This window comes from Emys orbicularis, chromosome 8 (genome assembly GCF_028017835.1).
Source record: "Emys orbicularis isolate rEmyOrb1 chromosome 8, rEmyOrb1.hap1, whole genome shotgun sequence".
Classification (NCBI taxonomy): Eukaryota; Metazoa; Chordata; order Testudines; family Emydidae; genus Emys; species Emys orbicularis.
In genome coordinates this window covers 100,624,413-100,647,646 of record NC_088690.1, presented here as the reverse complement: position 1 = coordinate 100,647,646, position 23,234 = coordinate 100,624,413, and the positions used below count along the sequence as shown (strand labels likewise).

The following is a 23,234-nucleotide window of genomic DNA, read 5'->3' as shown; positions in this document are numbered from 1 at the left end:
CTGCAACCCTTACTCAGGCGGGAAGTCCCACTGTGGTCAGTGGGGCTATTAATAAAGTCATGTGAGTCCTACTCAGTGTAAGTAAAGGATGTAGCTTGTGTTTCTCTCAGCATCCTCCCCAGTTCCTCAGTCTCAGATATTGGTTGTCAGAGGTGGTATTTTATTTGGAAAGTTTCATGAAAATATGTTTGCTTGTAGTCATGAATTATTAGTTCAGCTTTAAATTAGATGGTCTGTTACACACCTACTTATGGTTGAGATTCAAGAGATGGCATATAGTCTGGTAGGTCTCTTGGTGACTGTTGTGTATACATCAAATTAAAATAAGAAAGCTAGCTTTACTAGAAATGGCAGTACTTAATGTTTTTGCAAGAGATGCTGTCGACAGCGCTGATCCTGTAAAGATTTAATCACATCCTTACTTATAAACACGAGTAATGCCATCAATTCATCTGGGCCTATTCACTTCCTCAAAACTAAGCACATAAGTCTTTACAGGATTGGTATCTGTTTTACAAGTAAAACCAAAATAGTTAATATAACAAAATCCCTTTGATCTGCAATCTTGTAACCCAAAAGGGAAAAAAATATTGATTTGAATTAAGGTTTTATGCTTTTTCACTATAATTGATCAAAAATGATGACTCTGATGGATAACCTACTGATCCATTAAATACTTGAAGTTGTAGCTTTTTGGTTATTGCTTAGAGCCTCATAAGCACTTCACTCTGACAGGGTCTATGTTTTAGTGGGTCTGTGTTTATGCGACCTATGAATTATTCCTGTATACTTCAAAACAAAAAAATTCTCTTTTTCCTTGTAGGAATCCAGAAGCTTTGAAGGCACAAGAAGAAAAGGTAGGAAAAATATAGGTTCCCCACCCCCCCAATTTGTTTGTCACTGTTGATTGATCTTGAGGTAACATGTTGAAACAAACGTGAACCTACAAACTTGAAAGAGGCTACCGTTGTGCAAATTTTCAAGAGCCTGCTTCATAACATTTGTCTTTCAGATTTTATGAAAACCCACCTCCAGATGTTTTCATGGAAAAATAATTCAATGCAAAGTAGCATGACAGAGTCTTGGGGATGTGTGAGATGGGTTTTTTTTTCTTTCCTCCTAATGTCACTTAAAAACACACTAGCTGACTAGGGGATTCAGGCTCACACATTGAAATCTGCTAGGGAGAAAAAAGAATTACTTGGCCCAAATCCACTGCAGTTGGTGCTCTGAGAATTTCCATTGCAGGAAGGAAATGTCAGTGTTTGAGATACTCCCACTAAGGCAGCCTTGAAAATAACAGAGGTGGGCATTGATCACCAGCTTGTTGTGGACATCATCTTTATGAATAATTAGGACAAGTAAATATCCATCTTCCCATGAGCTGGCACAAAGGTACCACGTATATACAAGGTAGCTCTCTGTAATGCTTTTTATCTATTCAATTAAAGGTACTTTAAATTCTATGAATAAATCCCATTATATTTTACTGAAATGAAATTGAAAACCCTGTTATCCTTGTTGCTCATGTAAGTTGCCATTTTAATGTATTTCTCAAAAAGATATTTGCATATAGTTTTTTTTTTTTTTTTTTTTTTTTACCCAAATCGTGATGCTAGAATATTCCCCATGAGCCAACTAGTTGGAAGCAACACAGGTACCTGATAGTTTAGTGGGGTTTTGGAACAGTAAAAGAGGAGGATGTTTTGCAAATATTGCCTGGGGAGGTGGCCCAATTGTATAAGAGGGAAAGAGAAAATTATAAGGTTGGGATGAGGAAGGTTAGAAGTAAAGATGGAACATGTGATGCTCTGACTTCCCTGTACTGCCACAAATGCAATTTCTCTCTTTGGTTCAGGATTTGGGCAAAAGTGTGATACTAAATGGCACACAGGAGAGTATTAGGTCTGCGAGCAGGTTACTTATTGTAATTGCTAAAGTCCATCTATACAGGTGTTTTTAAAACCAGCATTTTACCTGAACTGGCAGTGAGGGGGGACCCACAATGGATGCAGTGAGTGGCCAGTTTAAATAAATTCTTGTCAGCTGCCTCTCCAGACATCAACAAGATGTCACAGACAATTACATGATTGCTTTGTGAATAAAGACCATCCAGGGCTTAAAAAGGAAAGGGTGAATGCCATCAGGAGGTACTGACTGATAATCACTAGATTTTTTTAACATGCATCCACAATTGCGTGGATACAGCCAGTGGCTATAGACTCCAGGAAAGAAGGAAGAGGGTGATGAGGGATGCCATCACCAAATGGGTAATAACAGCTATAGCAATTAGAAAGTTTGTTCAAAGGTACATAAATGTTAAATAAAAGAGTCATGCCAGTGTACTGCTACTTGAGCTCAGATCCCACTTCCTAAAACTGTTTTTGAATTAGCAACTAATTGGCAGCTGTCTCTAGCAGCTCTTTTATTGTTATAGACAGATGGAGGAAAATCAGCTATCAAAGAACTCATTCTGTTTATCATTAATTTTGATTTTGTTTAGCAGATGTTTTCAGGATCTCTCAGTCACCTGCCTAATCTGTTTTGGTATAATGTGAAATGGGTAACAGTTATCCATTAAACAGATTAATAAATTCCCTAATTTCATTCTGGTAGCTTCCTTTATTGCTCCAGACATACAGAATTCTGAGAAGCAGGCTGTAAACCATCCTGGGTTTTATTGTATCTTGGATAATAAAAGGTCAATTTAAAATGTATGTTGCCATCTGGGCAGATATTGAGCATTTGTTTTTCTTTGTAGTAGGTTTGTATAAGAAGGAGTTCTGTAGGTTCCCAAGAAAGTAGGTCAAAGTGAAACAGTAGAGAGATGTTGTTATGTATTTTTGTTATATGACCATTGTTAAAGGAAAAATCTGATTGGCTGAGGTGCATGTATCTGCCTTGACAGTAGCTGGCACTCAAGAGTTAACTTGCTAAAAAGTGTATTGCTCCTTTTAAAAAAAAAAAAAATCAAGATATCAAGTTATATCACATACCCATAAATTGTAGGTGGTTGAAATTACTTAGGTAGGAATTTTCAAAAGTGCACACCATTGGCCTAACTCTGCTCCTGCTGAAGTCAATGAGAGTTTTACCATTGATTTAAGTGAGACCAGAATTAGGCCAACACTGATTACTTTTGAAAATCTCAGACTTGACATTGACATCTCTTAGGCAGATGGAGGTTTTACATAACTCTTTCAGATGGTTGAAGATGTTTATTCATATAACTCATATTACCTCACAACACATTGGGTATCAGTATAACCACATTTCCAGTTCTGTTGCTATTTATCCATATTGATATAAAGTACCAAACCTGCCAAAGAAGGTATGCTGTGGCCCAAACAAAGCTGTCTGTTCTCTTGACTGACAGTTTTGAGTCAATGCTGAATATGAGATCCCCTCAAGAAATGTGAGGTTATGTGCTTTGAAATTAACCCCTTATGAAACCACATATTACTGTGATTCTTTTTTAAATTCAGGCCAACAAGGTATAAGGTTCAACCATTTTCTGCCTCCCCCCCCCCCCCCCCGAGCAGTCTTACTACTGAAAATAGCCGAACCACAGTTTTATGCCCATAGTTTATTGAGGATGCAGATATTAGCTGCTAGATGTCTAACAATCTAATAATTCAGTTCTGTGCCTATGAAAATAAAGGCCATGAGCAAAACTTTCAAAATTGCCTATGGGCCAGACTTTTAAAGGTATTTAGGCATGGAGTGGTATTTTCAAAAGCATCTAGGCCCTAATTCCCACTGATTTCAAACAGTGTTAGGTGCATTGGTGCTTTTGAAAAATCATACTTGGTGCCGGAATACCTTTAAAAATCTGTCCCTAAGTAATTTAGGACCCATTTTCAAAAGGGACTTAGGAGATGTAATCTCATTGAAAATCATTGAGATTTAGGCTCAAATCACTTAGAAAAGTGTGGGACTTAGGCTCCTAAGTTATTTAAGTGTTTTTGGAAATCCCCTTTTCCCCCGAATATCAGTTAATATTGTCTACAGTTCTCGTAAGTAAAATTGACATGGCCAATAACAATAGGTCTGATTCACCACTGCCTTGCATCTTGTGTGGTCATTTACACTGGGCAAAGTAGGTGTAAAATGCTCCTAAATAACTATGGTAGTGTTTTATGCCCACTTTACACAAGTGTAAATGGTTACATGAGGAGCATGGCAGTCTAGAATCAAGCCCAATAAGTATTTTCAGTCACAAGCATGTTTTGTTGCATCACATTCATTTTCTCCAAGCCAGTCTCAGTGCCATGAATAAGATCTGTCAATATGAATTGCCCAGAATGTCGGCCTGTGATACAAACAGTCTATGTAAAGTGATTCTCCAGTTCTGGGGTAATTCAGCCTATCTGTAATCAAAGTATGTTTGTAGAATTACAAACAGCACGGAAGTCAAGAATTGAATGTTACCAAGCATGGTAGATGATATATATCTGATCACAGAAAAATGAGAGAGGATTTTCTAAACTCGATGGACATTTTTATTCAGTGCTTCCACATATGTTATTCAGTGTCTTCCTTTCCTAAAAGTCCCTTACGCTGTTCCTGAATAAAACCGTTTGTCCTGTAATGCCGTTTGTAAAACAATGAGGAAAAATGGCATTAGAACAGGACATGAAGAGTGTTAAAAGAATATGATTTCTGCCTTGCACAGAAACATTTATTATACGTCTGTATTAAGAGAGAGGATGATCCAATTTGAGATTTAGGTCTGTCGTATAATGACCATTTGCACTGACACAATGGCTTTTATCTGAGGATCTCAAAACTAGAGCTGTCTGGGGGAAAAAAATGTCCTGTGGAAAATTTCAACTTTTTGACAAAAAAATTAAAACTGAAAATTTTGAGCTGAAAACTGAATTTCTATTTGGAAAATTCCACCACGTTCTCCTCTTCCATTGAGCCTCTGTGATGGGAGTCAAATAGCATGATACATCATGTGAGATGTAGTCCATCTGGGGAGCCAACCCCATAGAGGAGAATGGGGCATGGGAAGCTGAATGACAACTCTGGGGAGGCACCGTGGTTGCTCAGAAGGACATTGTTTATTTTGAACTAAAATGAAATTTTGATTTAGTTCCATAATGCAAAGCAAACTTTTTGACATTTCCAAATAGTTCTTGGTGGAATTTTTTCTTGGATCTCTGGGGTTCCATTTCTTAACTAAAAAATTACATTTTCTGTGGAAAGCAGACAATTTTTGTGACTAAAAATGTATTCCATTTTGATGGTTGTTGAAAAACAGTTCTGATGGAAATATTTTGACCAGACTTACTGAAAACTTTTCTACAAACGTCAAAGGGTTAATTGTGCCCATCCTTCAGGGCTGCCCAGAGGATTCAGGGGGCCCGGGGCAAAACAATTTTGGGGGCCCCTTCCATTAAAAAAAAGTTGCAATACTATAGAATACTATATTCTTGTGGGGGGCCCTGTGGGGCCCGGGGCCTGGGGCAAATTGCCCCACTTGCGCCCCCCTCTGGGCAGCCCTGCCATCCTTGCACAGGTACATGAGAGTAGGTGGAGGAAAGTAGATACAAAAAAGCCTTCCTTGTGTAGCTGTAGAAGTTCTAGTTAAACGGACAGTCTGTGAGTTCCCTGTATATGAGGACTTCTCCAGGCTGGCACCAAAGGGAAATTAAGACCCTGCTCCAACGCCCATTGAAGTCAATGGATGTATTTCCGTTGACTGCAGTGGGCACTGGATCAGGTCCTAATTGCTATGGAGGGGCAATTCCTTCCTGACCACAGCTGCTGATGGTTTTATACCCTAAAGTGTGGACATTTATTTCCATCTTAATTCTAGTTAATGTAATTGCAGATTAATTTTTATTCATGTGTCTAACCATTATTTGAATTTTACTACATTTTGAATAAAAATGATCTGAGAACTGAAAAAAAGGAAATTCTAGAAGTTGATTAGATGCTGAATAAATATTTCCACATTCTCAATTTTAAACACATTAAGCTATTCTTTTCTCTATTACATGAGTGCAACTCGCTTTGATTTCCATGGGAGTTGCACTCATGTAATAGAAATAAGAATATGGGGCACTGAACCAAATTTGGAGGGCTGGATTTCAGAAAAGGCACATGGGGTGAATTAGGGCATAATTTGACATATTGCCTTTTTTTTGCTGAATGTCCCCTAGATTTCATTTTAAGGGAAAAGTTGGAACAGACTGACTAGTTTATACCCTATTAGTCTTTTTTATGTAACCCTCTCTTCTCCTTTGTAGAATAAATAATCCTAATAATTTAAATTTCCTCTCATAAAGAAGCCTTTTGCCGCTTACCTTTAAAAAGCTATCCATTGCTCTTCTCCAGACGTTTTCTATTTCTAGTCTACTTTGTATGATTGTGTAACCAAAACTGTGTGCAATACTTGAAATGAGGATGCACTATTGAGTCACATAATTCTCATTTTCTGTATTGTTCTCTATCCCCTGCTTAATACATCCCAGCAACCTATTCAAAGTGAATTGCATAGACATCTTCACTGAGCCAGATGCAGTGTGATCAATGTCTGACCTAAGCCACACATCCATTCTATTTTGCTGTCTGAGCAGCAGACTTCAAAGTGAAACTTACTAATGTCCTTAGTAAGTTTAAATTGTTAGCTTCCTTGCAAGTTCCTTTGTGCTCACTACAGGCTGTAAAGGGAAACGTAATACATTTTTAAAATAAATTTGACTTTGAAATCTGCTGTACTGCGTAAAAGAGTGAAATATTGCCAGAGAACAACTGGGACAAGAGAACAAATGAGTAGGCAGAGAGGTGAGGTAAGGAAAAGCAACAGCTCAGGAAGAATACAAAGAGGAACTGTAGGCATTGCAAATGGGAGGAGGAATCCTGAGCTCAGAGAGAATGAGAGCAAAGATGCAGCAGACTAAAAGGGTAACAGAGAAAGTTGGGTAGACAGTGGGGTAGAATCAGAAATGGGCTCACATAAGTAGACCGGAAAGGAGGCATTTCATCTGACCTGTGAAAATGTCTGTTGACTGTTTCCAAAGGACCATTTCCAGATGAAGAGAAGGAGCATTTGACTTAAGGGTGGGCAGTTTTACCTTTAAATATCAATGAGCTCTCACCACGTAATGAGCGCGGATGAATAAATCACACCCACCAGTTCTAATGTATCTACTATTTTGGTAAAGGTCTATAGAGCGTTCCAGTAGGTTAGACCAGGCATGATTTAGCCATATTAAAGCCTGAAGATTTGTCCTGATCAACTTCCACTCAACCAGTTGATTTATTATTATACCCTTTAATGGTTTTCACAAGCACTTAGGGCCCAATCCTGAGATGCTGCATAACCACTGGAGGTTCTGAATGCCCTCCCCCTCTCCCCCCTTCCCAGGACTTCACGGGAGTGGAGGCATTCAGCACCTTGAAGGATAAATCCCTTAATGTTGAAACTGTGTGATGAGTATAAAATGTGTGTATGCCTAAGTGTATGGTTAATTATATTAAGCCTAAAGGGCCAGATCTTCAGCATATGTAAATTTACAGCCACCAATTTACACACCAGCTCAGGATCTAGCCCAAAGAATTTAGTCATCCTCTTAATTTGTTTTAATGTTGCTCATATTCATCCATTCAACAAATTAGTGTCAAAAATGCTTTTTAAGTCATCCACCCAAGAAATAATCAAACTGATTTCTTCCACTCTTTGTCCAAACAACTCTACTAAATGAGATGCATGTCAAGACTTATTCACAGACTAATAACAACAAACTACCATAAAGATCACAATTTTGACTACTGGTTCTGCATTAAAATGTTAAAACCCTGCTTAAAAGGTGTTAATTATGAACAGCTCCATGGTAGTATGCAGTTTTGCATTATTTATATTGCACTGATTTAAAATAAAAGTGTTTAACTGAGGTTTTTCTCATTTTGTTCAGTTGTTGTACAGTGTTTATTTCAATGATTTCCCCACTGTGATAACATAACGAACCAGATCCTCAGCTGGTGTAAATGTGCATTGCTTCATTGAAGTCCGTGGAGCTGCACCAGTTTGCACCAGCAGTGGCTTGGCCCAAGAACTTCAGTAACATTTAATTCCCTATCACTTGATAGCAATTCCTAATGCCCTAGATGCGCAATTGGCTCAAGAATTTAAAAACAATGTAAAGAATTGCCATTCCTTCCTTCTCTGCACATTTCAAAGGGCCACAAAATATACTTAGGGCCTGATCCAAGACCCATTACAAGCAATGGGAGGCATTCTATTGCCTTTAGTGGCCTTTGGATCAAGCTCTTATCTTGATGGCCAAAGGGCTGGAGGTTATCCCAAGAGCTGGATTTTTTGGATTGTTTCACTGTCTCAGGCCCGCTCTAGAAACCATATTCCATGGCAGCACCCGCCTTTTAAAAAACCTAAACAGTAGCCAAACTTCAAAACTTTTAAACAAAAATGCCTATCTTTTGCAAGGTCATAAGGAGGAGAAATTGCCATGTACATCGCTTATTTTACTAATTTTAACAATCATTCTCTCTTTGCTTGAAGCAAGAATTCACATCACTATATATCTCCAGCTGTTTTATCATTTCATATGAATTTTTATCATCGCTGGATGTTTTCAGGGCATATATTGTCACAAAATTGCAATCTGATTGCCAGGAGAAGGGGAATTGGATGAGGTCACAATAATAATCAAAAGTGAGGCTCACATTAAAAAAAAAAAATAGACCAGTGCTGTAAAATTATAATACTCAAAATGGTATTTCTACTTCCTCCTTCATGTGCAATACCCTTGCAAAGTATGATGCAATGGAGTAATTAGCTTTGAGGTGGTGGTGTGGGGGAATGGATGGAAATTAATGAAGGTAAAGACAACTCTTCTAGCAGCTGTCAAAGACAATCTTACACTCTTTCTGGAGTCAGGATCTTCCCAATGTGAAGAAATGGTGAAGTTAATTACTTTTGTACAAACCTGTCTGTAGTGAGAGTTAATTATCACTTGACATATTTCTTGGTTTAAAATTAAAACAGCCTGGGGGTTGGGGGGGGAATAGTAGAAGAATCAATTCATTAGCCAGTGTCAGGCACAGTATTAAACAGACAATACAGCTGATTTTAGGCAGATCATCCTTTAGTTGCTTCTGATATGTGCATAGATGTGGAATTCTGGACAAGGATGAGCCAGCCAGAAATGTACCAGAGTGGTCAGTTTCAGTGAATTCAAATAGTTTAAGTGCCATTTTCTAATATAAGCAATGCTAACTCCAGTAATACTGTAATGTTTGGCTCTCAAATTATTTTTCACACTCTGAAAATCTAAATCCTTTCATAGTCTGCTCCAGCATTTCCAGTGGTTACAATAAAATAATTGTGAAATATATCCAACTCCTTCAGAAAAGCTGGATTTATTGGTAGAAATAGCAAGGGGTTGTTCCCTGAACTAAATTCACAAATAACTGATAATTTACCACATTTGGAAAATGTCTGGTTGGGGTGGAGGGAATGGGTAACTTTCCATGGCTGTTAACATTCATTATACAGTATTCAGATATGTAACTTTGCTAGTGTCATGAGTTAGATGAACCCCCTAGATGGGTTTCAAAACCTCCTCGAACAGCAAGACACAGGGTAGCTGCTACAAGCAAACCAAATATTAGAATGGGGCATGCAGTCAAGCCTAATTAGCAGTAGGTCCTTGACTCCCTAGAGGGCAGGGAATATGCACCAACAGTGCAAGAGAGCTGAGAGATTTTGACAGCGCTTAATTTGTAATGAAAGAGGTGCCAGGGCTCAAGCAATTTTTTTACATTCATAACTGATGCAGCAAGCCCAGAGGTGCTGGGACTATGAACTGCCAAGCCCTGGCACAAATTAAGCACTGGATTTTGGGGACAAATTAGAAGAGGCCAAATAAAAAATGTTCCTTGTCGTGTGATAAAGCTTCTTACAGTTTAATGTATAGATTTTCAGTTGCTGGAAATTACTTTCTCTTCGGTTTGGATGTGGCTGTAAGCAGCAGAATTTTTCCATTTGAATACAGAATGAACTGTACTGGCAGCTGAATAAAAACACCCCCATCATACAGGTTTCTTCCCTGGCACGATTAGCTGCTACACCAAGCTTCCTGTCACCCAGTGAAAATGAGAAACACAGATTGAACATGTAAACAAATGTGTTCCTTTTCTCTTCAGCTCCTTTCATTGTCTCTGGATGAGAGTAGCCTTGTCTCCAAGAAGGATCCTGCTAGGTAAACATAATATTCAATAAGAGCAGCTTCAGAAATCACACCTTTTCTCTGGTGAAAACCTACAGTTGAAAGGGATCCTAAAAATAAAAACGTTTCCAGCTACATGGGGACTGACATTCTTTTGGTCAGCCTAGTGAAATCCATAGGCTGACTGGCAAAATGCAGGTGATGTTTTTAAAGATATATCCCTTTTAGGTCACCACATCCTAACCTGAACATGCTGGAGCTTAGTCTGATGTCTGAGCTGTTTGTGGTTTGTCAGCTTCACCTTCTAACAGACAAACAAAGCTGCCTGGCATTTGCACTGCAGACATTCCCAGCGTTTGCTATCCATGGATGCAGCAGTTGCTCAGCAATATCAGAAATGGAAATGCAGGCTCAGAAATCAGTTGGCTCCACTTGAAGTTGCAAGTCCAAAATGACAAATTGCAGTTCTGCTACAGTATATGCATTGTTCTTTTAAACAAAGTGGTGCCGTGAAGAGCAAATTGGAAGCCTAATTCAAGAAGTCGGCAGATGTTGCAAGATTGCAGCTTTAAGACTTCAGGGAGTTCCAGGAAGTGCTTGAGAGAGAACTTCCAAAGGCATGTGAAATAACTGATGGATTTATAGATGTGAAGAGTGAGAAGGTGTTAAAACATTCAGAGGCTCAGTATACAATTGAAGTTCTTGTGGCAAATATAAACAAGGAAGAAATGAAGTAACTGCTGGAAGGACTTTGGATTGATGGTACAAAGGAGAAAATGCAGAGCCTGGAGGAAAATACATCCTACCTACCATTCTGGGTTATTTTACAGACATCTTGGGGTGAAAGAGGGGAAATAAGCAACTTCTTTAAGGAGCAAGAAGCCACAAAGAATGCAGGACGTCTGATTTTGAAGTGACTCCAAATCTCAGCCGCCCATTAAAATGTTTGAAAAGCAAACGTCCTTGACAATATTTCAAATGAATAGGGGGCAAATTGTTTTTTTGATGAGATCCTAGGAGGAGGAGGAAGCCCAGTGAGGAAGGTCTTGAGAGTTGTCTGTACTGGGACCAGTCCTATTTAACATATTCATAAGTGATCTGGGAAAAGGGGTATACAGTGAGGTGGCAAAATTTGCAGATGATACAAAACTACTCAAGATAGTTAAGTCCCAGGCAGACTGCAAAGAGTTACAAAAGGATCTCACAAACTAGGTGACTGGGCAACAAAATGGCAGATGAAATTCAATGTTGATAAATGCAAAGTAATGCACATTGAAAAACATAATCCCAACTTTCCATATAAAATGATGGGGTCTAAATTAGCTGTTACCACTCAAGAAAAAGATCTCAGAGTCATTGTTGATAGTTCTCTGAAAACATCCACTCAATTTGCAGCGGCCATCAAAAAATCGAACAGAATGTTGGGAATCATTATGAAAGGGATAGATAATCGACTGAAAATATCATATTGTCTCTATATAAATCCATGGTACGCTCACATCTTGAATACTGCATGCAGATGTGGTCGCCCCATCTCAAAAAAGATGTATTGGAATTGGAAAAGGTTCAGAAAAGAGCAACAAAAATGATTAGGGGTATGGAACAGCTTCCATATGAGGAGAGATTCATAAGACTGGGACTTTACAGCTTGGAAAAAAGATGACTAAGGGCGGATATGATAGAGGTCTATAAAATCATGACTGGTGTGGAGAAAGTAAATAAGGAATACAAGAACTAGGGGTCACCAAATGAAATTAATAGGCAGCAGGTTTAAAACAAACAAATGGAAGTATTTCTTCACAGAACACACAGTCAACCTGTGGAACTCCTTCCCAGAGGATCTTGTGAAGGACAAGACTATAACAGGGTTCAAAAAAGAATTAGATAAATTCATGGAGGATAGGTCCATCAATGGCTATTAGCCAGGATGGGCAGGGATGGTGTCCCTAGCCTCTGTTTGCCAGAAGCTGGGAATGAGCGACAGGGAATGGATCACTTGATTACCTGTTCATTCCCTCTGAGGCACCTGGCATTGGCCACTGTTGAAAGACAGGATACTGGGCTAGATGGACCTTTGGTCTGACCCAGTATGACTGTTCTTATGTTGTCCTAGTGACAGCAGTTTTTGTGAGAATAGGGAACCGTTATAAGAGTGCATATTAACCCTTTAGGTGTTTGTACAGTACTGGGCTAGGACAGTGACCTGTAGAAAGTAGTCTGAGAATTCCAGCACCTGCTGGAGGTCAGTCAGGTGTATAAGTTGTCTGGAGCAGATGGCTGGAGCTTCTCAAATAAAGAACATTAGCCCTCTACCTGTGTTGGTGAGCCTGCCTGGTTTTACTTCTCCAAGACACTACAGTATTAAAGAAACCCTAACACTCAGCAGTGGAGCAATTCATGTTGTTGTTTTAATTTATAAAACGAAACCCTTCAGGGCTCTGGGTTGATAACAATTCACTATATAAAACATACACATTTGTCCACAATGTCAGCACAAAAATCCCTCCATCCTTCCCCACAAAACTTGAACCACTCCCCATTCAGCCCAGTTCTCAGGGTCTGGGTAGAAAAGGACAGGATTACAATGTGCTCTGAGGCTCAGCACTCAGGCTCTCTCCCAGCCTGAGTTGAAGGAAGAGGAAGTAGTTAAAATAGAATGACCTGCTTGCAGGTGAAGAGCTGTTTGGCTCAAGTATCTTCTCTGTTATCAATAGCCAGGTTAAAATGCAAGGAGAGAGCCAGACTTGAAGGCATCTGTTTTTGATTATCCCAGCTGGTGCATTGCTATCCATATGAAAAATTCCTTTTCTCTCCTCTACCATGTAAGCCTGCTTAAATGTCTTGCTGTGATGCAAACCTTGGCATAGGTGACTGAGATCTCCAGTACAACACCTGCTTTGTGGGCAGGTGCTTCTGCAAGGTGCAAATTGATTTGAGCAGCCTTAGTGAAGTATACTAAACATATCTGACTGTCGGTCTAGAACCTACCCTCATTCTAAGGGTTAAATGAAAAGCTGACAACAGCTATTTCTGATGGTCTGCATGGAGTACAGTGTGTAAATACTCACCAGCAAACCAGGTTATCCAGCATCCTCCTGAAATTAGTAAAATGAATTACCCAGACTTAGGCGACAAAACTCTATAACTAGGATAGTTTATAGACTCTGTCACAGATTTTCGGACTCATGTTTTACCCGCTCACTCCCTGCCCGGCCCCAGCAGTCTCTCTGCTACACAATAATAGGTTATATTTTCAATTGTAGACTTATTTGCACTTTTTTTTAAAAGGGCCTTACATTGTAGGTTGCCAAGGACCAATTTCATTTTAATGTAAAATGCCATTTCTGTCTTCAATTGACGTTTTAACCAGGAGGGAGCTCAATTGGGTTAATGTTTTCTGAGCTGCAACTGACACTCACATACGACAACACTAAAATGGAGAAATTATACTGCTCCTATCTACTGTGTGTTTAATAATCATCTTGGATAAAGTGAGCTTTTTGGCCCCAATCCTGCATATGGTTCGATGTGGCTGCACAGTGCCCCAGTGGAACCCCCGTGGTTACATATCTGGAGTGACTTGCATGAATGCAAAGGTGGTGATAATGTAGCAAACACTTGTAAAGCACTGAAGGCTGCTCTAATTTATGGACCCAATGGGTCAATTGAGCACTTGGGGATTGTCAGAGCACTGGGAAATCCTGACCACCCTTTTCTCCTGGCCATGCTTCCTTTACTCTCCATGGGAGGTGGCATAGGAACCACTACAGTGGGTCTATAATATCAGAAGAGCCCCATAGGCAGGGCAGATCTTCCTCTGGCTGGGTAAACCAACATTAGGGAAACTTTGTTCGACCATACTAGCCCAAACCTTCATTAATGCACCAGAGGATCTGGCCACAGTCGTGGAACTGTCAGCATTAACACAGAACACCCTGCCTCCTATGGTGAATAGAGCACTTCCTTGGAGGAAGACCTGCATTAAGTATCAAAAGTAAACGCTACTTTTTTTAAATTTGTATTTCAGTGTAATCTTCAGGGCATTTATTGAAAGATGCCAGCTCTAGTATATGTCATGTCATGAAGGATGTGCTATCTAGGGCTACTAGAAAATAGGAGATTCTGCATGTGCAGACCTGGGAATGGAGTGCTGATTACACTAAGGCCTGGATGCACAAAAGGAGTTAGGTGCCTAAGGCCCGTGCCGTCCAAAACTCGTGCTGAACTCCTAAACTCACTCGGCGCCTAAGTTTTTGCAATAAAAGCCATAGGCTTCTAGGGAAAGGCTAATGTAGTGCCCATCTTTAAAAAAGGGAAGAAGGAGGATCCAGGGAACTACAGGCCAGTCAGCCTCACCTCAGTCCCTGGAAAAATCATGGAGCAGGTCCTCAAGGAATCAATTATGAAACACTTAGAGGAGAGGAAAGTGATCAGGAACAGTCAGCATGGATTCACCAAGGGGAAGTTGTGCCTGACTAACCTAATTGCCTTTTATGATGAGATAACTGGCTCTGTGGATGAGGGGAAAGCAGTGGATGTGTTATTCCTTGACTTTAGCAAAGCTTTTGATATGGTCTCCCACAGTATTCTTGCAGCCAAGTTAAAGAAGTATGGGCTGGATGAATGGACGGTAAGGTGGATAGAAAGCTGGCTAGATCGTCGGGCTCAACGGGCAGTGATCAATGGCTCCATGTCTAGTTGGCAGCCGGTTTCAAGCGGAGTGCCCCAAGGGTCGGTCCTGGGGCCGGTTTTGTTTAATATCTTTATTAATGATCTGGAGGATGGTGTGGACTGCACTCTCAGCAAGTTTGCAGATGACACTAAACTGGGAGGCGTGGTAGATACACTGGAGGGTAGGGATCAGATACAGAGGGACCTAGACAAATTAGAGGATTGGGCCAAAAAAAACCAGATGAGGTTCAACAAGGACAAGTGCAGAGTCCTGCACTTAGGACGGAAGAATCCTATGCACTGCTACAGACTAGGGACCGAATGGCTAGGTAGCAGTTCTGCAGAAAAGGACCTAGGGGTCACAGTGGACGAGAAGCTGGATATGAGTCAACAGTGTGCTCTTGTTGTCAAGAAGGCTAACGGCATTTTGGGCTGTATAAGTAGGGCCATTGCCAGCAGATCGAGGAACGTGATCGTTCCCCTTTATTCGACATTGGTGAGGCCTCATCTGGAGTACTGTGTCCAGTTTTGGGCCCCACACTACAAGAAGGATGTGGAAAAATTGGAAAGAGTCCAGCGGAGGGCAACAAAAATGATTAGGGGTCTGGAGCACATGACTTATGAGGAGAGGCTGAGGGAACTGGGATTGTTTAGTCTCCAGAAGAGAAGAATGAGGGGGGATTTGATAGCTGCTTTCAACTACCTGAAGGGGGGTTCCAAAGAGGATGGAGCTCGGCTGTTCTCAGTGGTGGCAGATGACAGAACAAGGAGCAATGTTGCAGTGGGGGAGATCTAGGTTGGATATTAGGAAACACTATTTCACTAGGAGGGTGGTGAAGCACTGGAATGCGTTACCTAGGGAGGTGGTGGAATCTCCTTCCTTGGAGGTTTTTAAGGCCCGGCTTGACAAAGCCCTGGCTGGGATGATTTAGTTGGGAATTGGTCCTGCTTTGAGCAGGGGGTTGGACTAGATGACCTCCTGAGGTCCCTTCCAACCCTGATATTCTATGATTCTATGATTCTATGTTTCTGCCTCTGAGCATGAGCCCTGCTGACTCCCTCTAGGTGCTTGAACGCCTGTCTCCCACCAAAGCCCCAGGGCAATTCACAAACTAGGGGGAAGATAGGCCTCTGGCATGCCTACCAGATTGGGCCCCTGAGACAAGCTCACACAAAACAGCCAGCGGGGCCGGACAGGAAGAGGGCCTCCCTCGTCACTATTAAATAAGTTCTGTCGACCAAGCTACCGCCACTTGGGGAGATGGAGTTCCTACGGTGACAGGAAAAAACCTTCCATCACTGTAGTCTGTGTCTACCCTACGGGGTTACAATGGCATAGCTTTGGCACCGTAGCGCCTGTAGTGTAGACATGGCATCATTTTGTGCATCCAGATTTAAGTTTTTCAGGAGAGCTCTTGAAGAATTGTGGCAGGATGAAGAGCTGGCAATGCCTGGAGATGGTAAGGGGACCGTTAATCATGTAAGGGAAAGTTTTATCTTAAAAAAAAAAAAAAAAAAAAAAAATACAGGGCTCTGGAAAATCTCCCCAGGCCCAGCAGCCAGGAAACAAAGCACCATATTGGTGTATCATTTTAATCTACTTCATCCTAGTCCAAAAGAGAAATATATTCCCCTTTGGAGCAAATAATAAAACTCAAGGCTAGATCCTCAGTTGTCTCTTTTGGCATAGATCTTTTGGAGTCTATGGAACCACACTGATTTTACACCAGCTAAGGATCTAGCCCACAGTCTGCAGTACTCAGCACCAGTTCTGTTACCTTATCCCATCAACACAGCTCTCAAGAATCACTGGTGTCTGTGGTTTGGGGGTCGTACAGTTACATGATTACTGGTACAGCAGTGTGTTTATGGTTCCAGAGCTTAGACTGTGTCAGATTTTCTGTGTTAAACCCTTATTTTTCAGGGGGTTTCTGTTTCATTTGTAAATGTTCACTCCAGGCTATGTGTTTGCAAACAATGTCCCAGCTCAGTAATTAACGCTTGTATGTGTATATATATTAATAATAAGTTATGAGTCTGTAAAATGGTCCAGTTGTTTTTGGTATTTGGAAAAGAAAAATGTACTGCACGTATGGTAATGTAATTACTTTTCAAAGAAATTTCATAAGGATTTTTATTATGTGCCTAAATACACATTTACTGTACTCAATAGACCAGAATAGATCTGAATAAGCCATTTTGGTCCATTGAGTAAATAAAACAGGTTTCTAAAGCTTTTATAAATATGTATTTAGTCAGTAGATCTCATTGGCTTCTCTGGAGCTGTTCAAGTCTCTCAGATAAATAATACAAACGTAATAACTTTCCATAAGTGTTTCCTTGTTTGTCACAACCCTACTGTTGTTTACCTAAACCATTCCACTTGTTTATAATATTTAAAGAGGTTGTTGGATGAGTACTATAGAACTCCAGAGCCTTTGCACATTAATGCAGTGCAGAGTAGCATTCTTATATCTGATTGTTTTGCTAGGCAGCTGGGATAGGGAGAGGTGGTGTTGCATATATTTAGGGAAGTCATGAAAATTGTCAGGCAGCAGCACCAGTTCCTTCACTTTCTTTGTCTTCCTCCTAGCTGGAGGGTCTCACCACTCACTGTCTGTCCCCTCAAGGTGCCTGCTGCTCTGCTTAGAAGAAGAAAAACTTACTTTCCTTCCACTGATCTCTGCTGCAGCTATTTGGCTGGCAAAGTGGGCCATGGATAAGGGATGTTGTATGTGGCCACACATTAACATGTCCCAAGGATTGGATCTGGAGACAGCAACGCCTTCCAATTAAGTATAAAACTATTGGACTCAGATTGGGAAATCTCAGTAGCTAATAAATTTTGCCACATTGAAATTGGTGTTTGTGAAAAGTGACCCTGGATTGATGGCCCAAGATGCTGAACTCCTTCACTGCACAGCGTGGGGTGTGGCAGCGTGAGCTTCCTCACCCTGCTCTGTCAATATTGTAATCTGAAAAAAACACTTCCAATCTCTATGCACATTCAATACTTGGCCCCTCTACTGAGATTGCCACTGAGGTTACCAATTCTAGTGCTTTGTTGTGATATGGAAACCTATGGGAAGACCTCTGACTGATTTCACTGAGGCCATCAGATAATAACACAAAGCCCCAGGTGAAGTCCCCTGAAACCTGGATTTGTCTTCAAACCTTTTTTGTCTGCACAATTGAACAGGAAATCTCACAAAATGCTGCTGCTTACAAGATTTCAATTAACTTCTCGTTTCAACTGCAAAGTGAGAAATACTGTACATTGTCCCCTTGTGGTACTTCTGCTTCCCATCCCAGTCAATCCCTAAGGCTGGATTCCTATGGGAATATATTTACTTTAATCTTACTTAATATATTTGAACATTTTGTTTCGTTTAAGCAGTATGTAATTTTTGGGGGTTAATTTACAGTTTATTTGGACTAGTTTATTCATTTTCAGCATTTACATTATTTACATATATTATTTTGTTCTTATTTCTTTCTTTGTGGTATATTTATGATGTTTATATAGTGGTGTGTAGAGTGTGTGTGTGTGTGTATGTGCATATATATATATATATATTTTTCCAAAAATTGTCCTTTAAAGTCTGCTTTCTTATATTTGCATTATTAATAAAAAAATATTTTCTTCCTGTCACGATGCATTTGTTTTTCCATTCTGTTTAGAAGTTACATACTTGTTTTTATCATACCTCTTGACTTTCCTTTGGTCATGCTTTTATATTTCCCATATTCTTTCATGTTTCCTTATTTATTTCCCCCCTAAATTATTATGGTTTTATTTGGTTTTCATCTTTTCCTTATTACCCACTAAACACTGTTGGTTCATTGTCACCTTTTAGCAGAGGCAGCACTGGCAAATTTTCTTCTCTGGGAATAGAGTCACTGAAGCTAGAAATTGGATGCAGCATTATGTGGTTTCTGTGTTCTTATCGACCTGTCCAACTCTGTATTGGCATCAGTGCAGATGAGAGATGAATCAGTGCCAAAAAGGTTCATGAAGAAAAACAGCAATTCATAGGAGTTGCAATTAGAGCAGATGCAATACTGTGTGTATGGGATGGACAACGCCGCACCCTGAGTGTGAGAGAATATTGACAGCATGCACCTAGCATGCTCAGTGCAAGACTTGAATGTTGTTATATTGTGTATGGAGGAAAGACTGACATTAAAAATATCAGTTCTGTTTTCATTACACTGCCAGAAGAGATGATCGTCTTCAAAAACACTTTGGTCCTCACTGGGGGGGGGGGGGGGGGGATCGATCTAAGATACGCAACTTCAGCTATGACTGGGGGGGGGGGGGGGATCGATCTAAGATACGCAACTTCAGCTATGAGAATAGCGTAGCTGAAGTTGACGTATCTTAGATCGACTTACCTCCCGTCCTCACGGCACGGGATCGATGGCTGCGGCTCCCCCGTCGACTCCGCTTCCGCCTCTCGCCCTGGTGGAGTTCTGGAGTCGACGGGGAGTGCGTTCGGGGATCAATTTATCGTGTCTAGACGAGACGCGATAAATCGATCCCAGATAGATCGATTGCTACCCGCTGATTCGGCGGGTAGTGAAGACGTACCCTTTGAAGTGACGCCCAAGAGTCCCCTACACACTCCAGGATGAAAATTCAATGGCTGGAGTCTGTAGCTGTAGAAAAAAAATTTAAACCAGTATCTTAGGAATAGTCAAATGGTTTAGCCAATCTTGATGACTTGATGAGACCATGGACAGACCTGTTAGACAGGAGATCTCATTGTCTGTCAGTTTATTGTGTGCCCCATTCGACACCAGCAATGTTAAAAGAGCTGAAAGATTTTACTGAGTTTATAGATACTTTAGATGCAACTGGTCATGAAAATTTTCGTGGAGCACATAATAGCTTAGGTCATGTTAAGGGCTAGGTGGAAATGAATACAATAAAAGTGGGATAGTCGCTATCATGGTGGGAGAGGAGGTGGCTACGTAGGGCTGCAAAATGCTTCAGTAAATGTGTTCTGGGTGCAGGCCTAAATTGGGCTTCTTGTCTTATGGCAAGTAAAATCTAGGTTGGAGGCCTCCTTAAAATGGGCATTCTCAATAAAGTCCTAGTACGTCTTGGTCTTGACTGGATGTAAATACCACTGCAAATTTTCTTAACAAAAGTCTGCCTCCAGACATTATGGAGACATGTTGAAAAGCCACCATGCCTTTGTGGACTTCAAAGAGTTTGGTATGAACATGGAGCATACCGGAAATGTCTCTTCACACTGTTTGACATTCACTCACTACAAATCACATCAGAATAGGTCCATGGTGATTCCTTCAATATCAGGCAGTGTAATTCACTGTACCAGGAACTATATTCATTGGTAATTGTTTGTTTGCTAGAGCTAAGCAATACATGGCTTCTATCTGCCTGATTAGATATCCCCATTCTCTTTCAAGCATTCCTACCTGAGCTCTTTTTAGTCTTTTAAAAAGAGAAAAAATACTTAATCTTCTGTCTCATTTTTTCCTTCCTTCCATGCATGCAGGAGCAATTACATTATTAGTTCATGGGGGGGGGGGAAGAGGGTGTTTTATTTTTTATTTAATGTGCATGCATGAGAGAAAGAGAGAAGGGATGTGTAGAAAAATGTTTTAAACCAGTATCTTAGGAATAATCAAATGGTTTAGCCAATCTTGATGAGACCATGGACAGACCTGCTAGACAGGAGATCTCATTGTCTGTCAGTTTATCGTGTGCCCCATTCGACACCAGCAATGTTGAAATAGCTGAAAGAGTTCTTCTTTCTTTTATATACACACACGGGCGCACACACATTTTGCAGTTAGCTCTGAAAATAGGGAGTCAAGTACTGTAGTCACTCAGGGTATTAATCCATAGTCTTAAATTCAGTCCCTATACAAAGGGTAGACTGAAAACATAGAACTATGGGGTCAGATTCTCCTCTTAACCCTGGTGTAAATCAGGAGTTCATTTAAGTCAATGTAGTTATATTTCTAGAAAACTGAGCCCATACTCTCCTAGAATAGGCTTAAAGACGCATAAAAGAAAGAGATAGAAAAGACCTGTTGAGTCATTCATCTTCTTGCCAATTCAATATTGTTTCCTACACGTGGCATTTTCTAGTACTTTGCCCATTCTAGCCTTATCTAAATCATGCAAATGAAATAGTAACAAGACTTGTCTTGTGGTGTGTCGTGTGTGTATGACACTTAAATGTCACCCAGCACCCATTTTGGCATACACATTTTATTTAAGCTCAAAGCATATTTCCCTGTTAGTAAATGTTGCTATTTTGTTAATGATTCAATGGCTTTGATTACGTTCACACAAATTTGATGTAAGAGCCTCATTCCCAATGTTACCAAGTAGCCATTCAGTAACTTCCTAGAATCCAATTTTGGGTTTTTTCCCCCTAACAAGAAAGGTAAAAGGATTATTTCAGCATCAGATATCACAATGATTAATGGTGGAAATGAGCTAATTGAAATGCATTTTATCTCATTTATTTGACAATGGAACCACAACAAAGGATGCTAATGCAGTGCAATTTACTTGATAATTTACCTTTTCATGCAGGGAACTGAAACTTGACTAAATGTTCTAATGCCATGCTCTCCTCTTCTGAGTTTCTACTTATTTTACTTTTTTTGTGTTTCAAGCAGTAGGTCTTGGATCTTACTTTAATAAACCTTATTGTTCGTTCTTTCAGTGTATTCCCTAGGGCCAATGGGACTATTCTCAAAGCAGTTTCTTTCAGGTAACTAGTTCAAAACAGAAGAGCCCTTTTTTTTTTTTTTGGTACTGTCTGACCTTTGTTGAAGGTTTAATCAGAGCCATGGAGAAGGATAGCTCTAGAAAGAGTCCCTTTAGTATCCAATATCCAGCCACTTTTTATTATCTCCTTGGAAATGAGAAAAGGGTTTTATTTTGCACTTGTTTTATGCTTTTAATTTTTACTTTGTATACAATTTTTTTTAAAATAAATCTCCTTAAAATTCCCCTCTTCAGGGTTGGAGCCCCAACCTGTGTCTACAGCTCTTAGTCTTGTGGGGTCATTTTTTGGTTGAGCTGCAGACTCTGTCTCTAAATGTAAACCTCCTTTAAAATGTATTTAGAAAAGAAAGGTCGAATGTTTTGTGCAAATAAATGCTTAATGAAGCCTTTTGTTCATTGCCCAGTGCCCGTAAAAGGCTAGATTGTGTTTCTGTGGCACAGCCTTTCACTGAAGGCAATGGGACATACTGCCAGAGGGCAAGTGTGTGCTGAGAGTGTGTTGCAGGCACATACACACCCTCCTCATGCTTTGTAGTGCATTGGCCAGTAAGACAGGATGCATCCGTTTTTGTAATGGCGCTCTTTCAATAGGCCCAGCCCATTTCATGGGTGTGCATTTTCTCTTCTCTTTTCTGCAATTCACCTACATGTACCCTCTGCTTCTGCACCACAACTCAAATCCCAGCTCAGTGCTGAGGTGATGCCTCCCCCTTCAGTGGTGGCTCCTATCCTGTGGGGCTGGGCCCAGCTCCCTGCTTGCACAGGGTCACAGTGCCATTCAGGTTTGGTGCGGCTGCTCCTCCATCATGGCAGCAGGATGGCCAGACCAAATTTGAGTGAGTGGCATCGCAATCTGGCATTCAGGGTTGCAGCGCCATTCAGGTTTGGCCCGACTGCCCCTCCTGAGTGGCTTTGAAATGCCATGGGCCAGATCATCACATCTGGAATGGGGAGGTGGGCCCATCGCCGCCACAGAACAGGAGCCACCACTGCAGGGTGAAAGTTAATCTGGCCCTGGATGTGGCAGTCTTGCTGGGAGCCACCATTTGGGAAACACTGCTGTCGAGCCAGATTTTCAAAAGTACTCAGCACCCACCATGGGGGGGATTTTCAAAAGAGCTGCAGCTCTGGCTTTAAGCCACTCGGCTAAGTTCTCATAAAAGTCTGTGGCAGGGCTGGGTGTTGCACTCAGATCTCCGAGTGCCAGTCCAATGCCTCTCCAGAAGAACATTGCAGTTTTAGAATTTGGGGTGGGTTCTTGTTTTTTCACTAATGTTACCACATCCCTGTGGCTCAGCCATGAATTAAATAGAGAAGATACAGTGCCACCAGTTCTGAGTAAGTGTAGGTTGGGTGAAAATGTTAGGGACAGCCGTGGGAAATGTCTTTGCCTTGGAGTAAAATGAAATGAGATTGCAAGGAATAAAATAGCCTCTTTATCGATGATCCGAGAGAGATTATGGATCTCATCAGTGCTAGTGGTACTGAAGACATAATTCATGCTGTGTTTTGCTTTGTGGGTGCCTTTAGGAAATGAAGCCAGTGTCACAAGATTGTATATTTTTCAAGGCAGGGAAAAGTGTTTTTGA

At 40.7% G+C, this 23,234-nt stretch overlaps 1 protein-coding gene across 1 annotated transcript in view; it reads left to right on the top strand.

The window, feature by feature from the left end:
- The window catches only part of FSTL4 (follistatin like 4), a 494,923-nt gene that overhangs the window by 29,181 nt on the left and 442,508 nt on the right, over positions 1-23,234 (top strand). Inside the window, exon 2 of the mRNA XM_065409767.1 lies at positions 824-857. Coding sequence (XP_065265839.1) covers positions 824-857 — 34 coding nt within the window. The remainder of the gene's footprint in view (positions 1-823; positions 858-23,234) is intronic.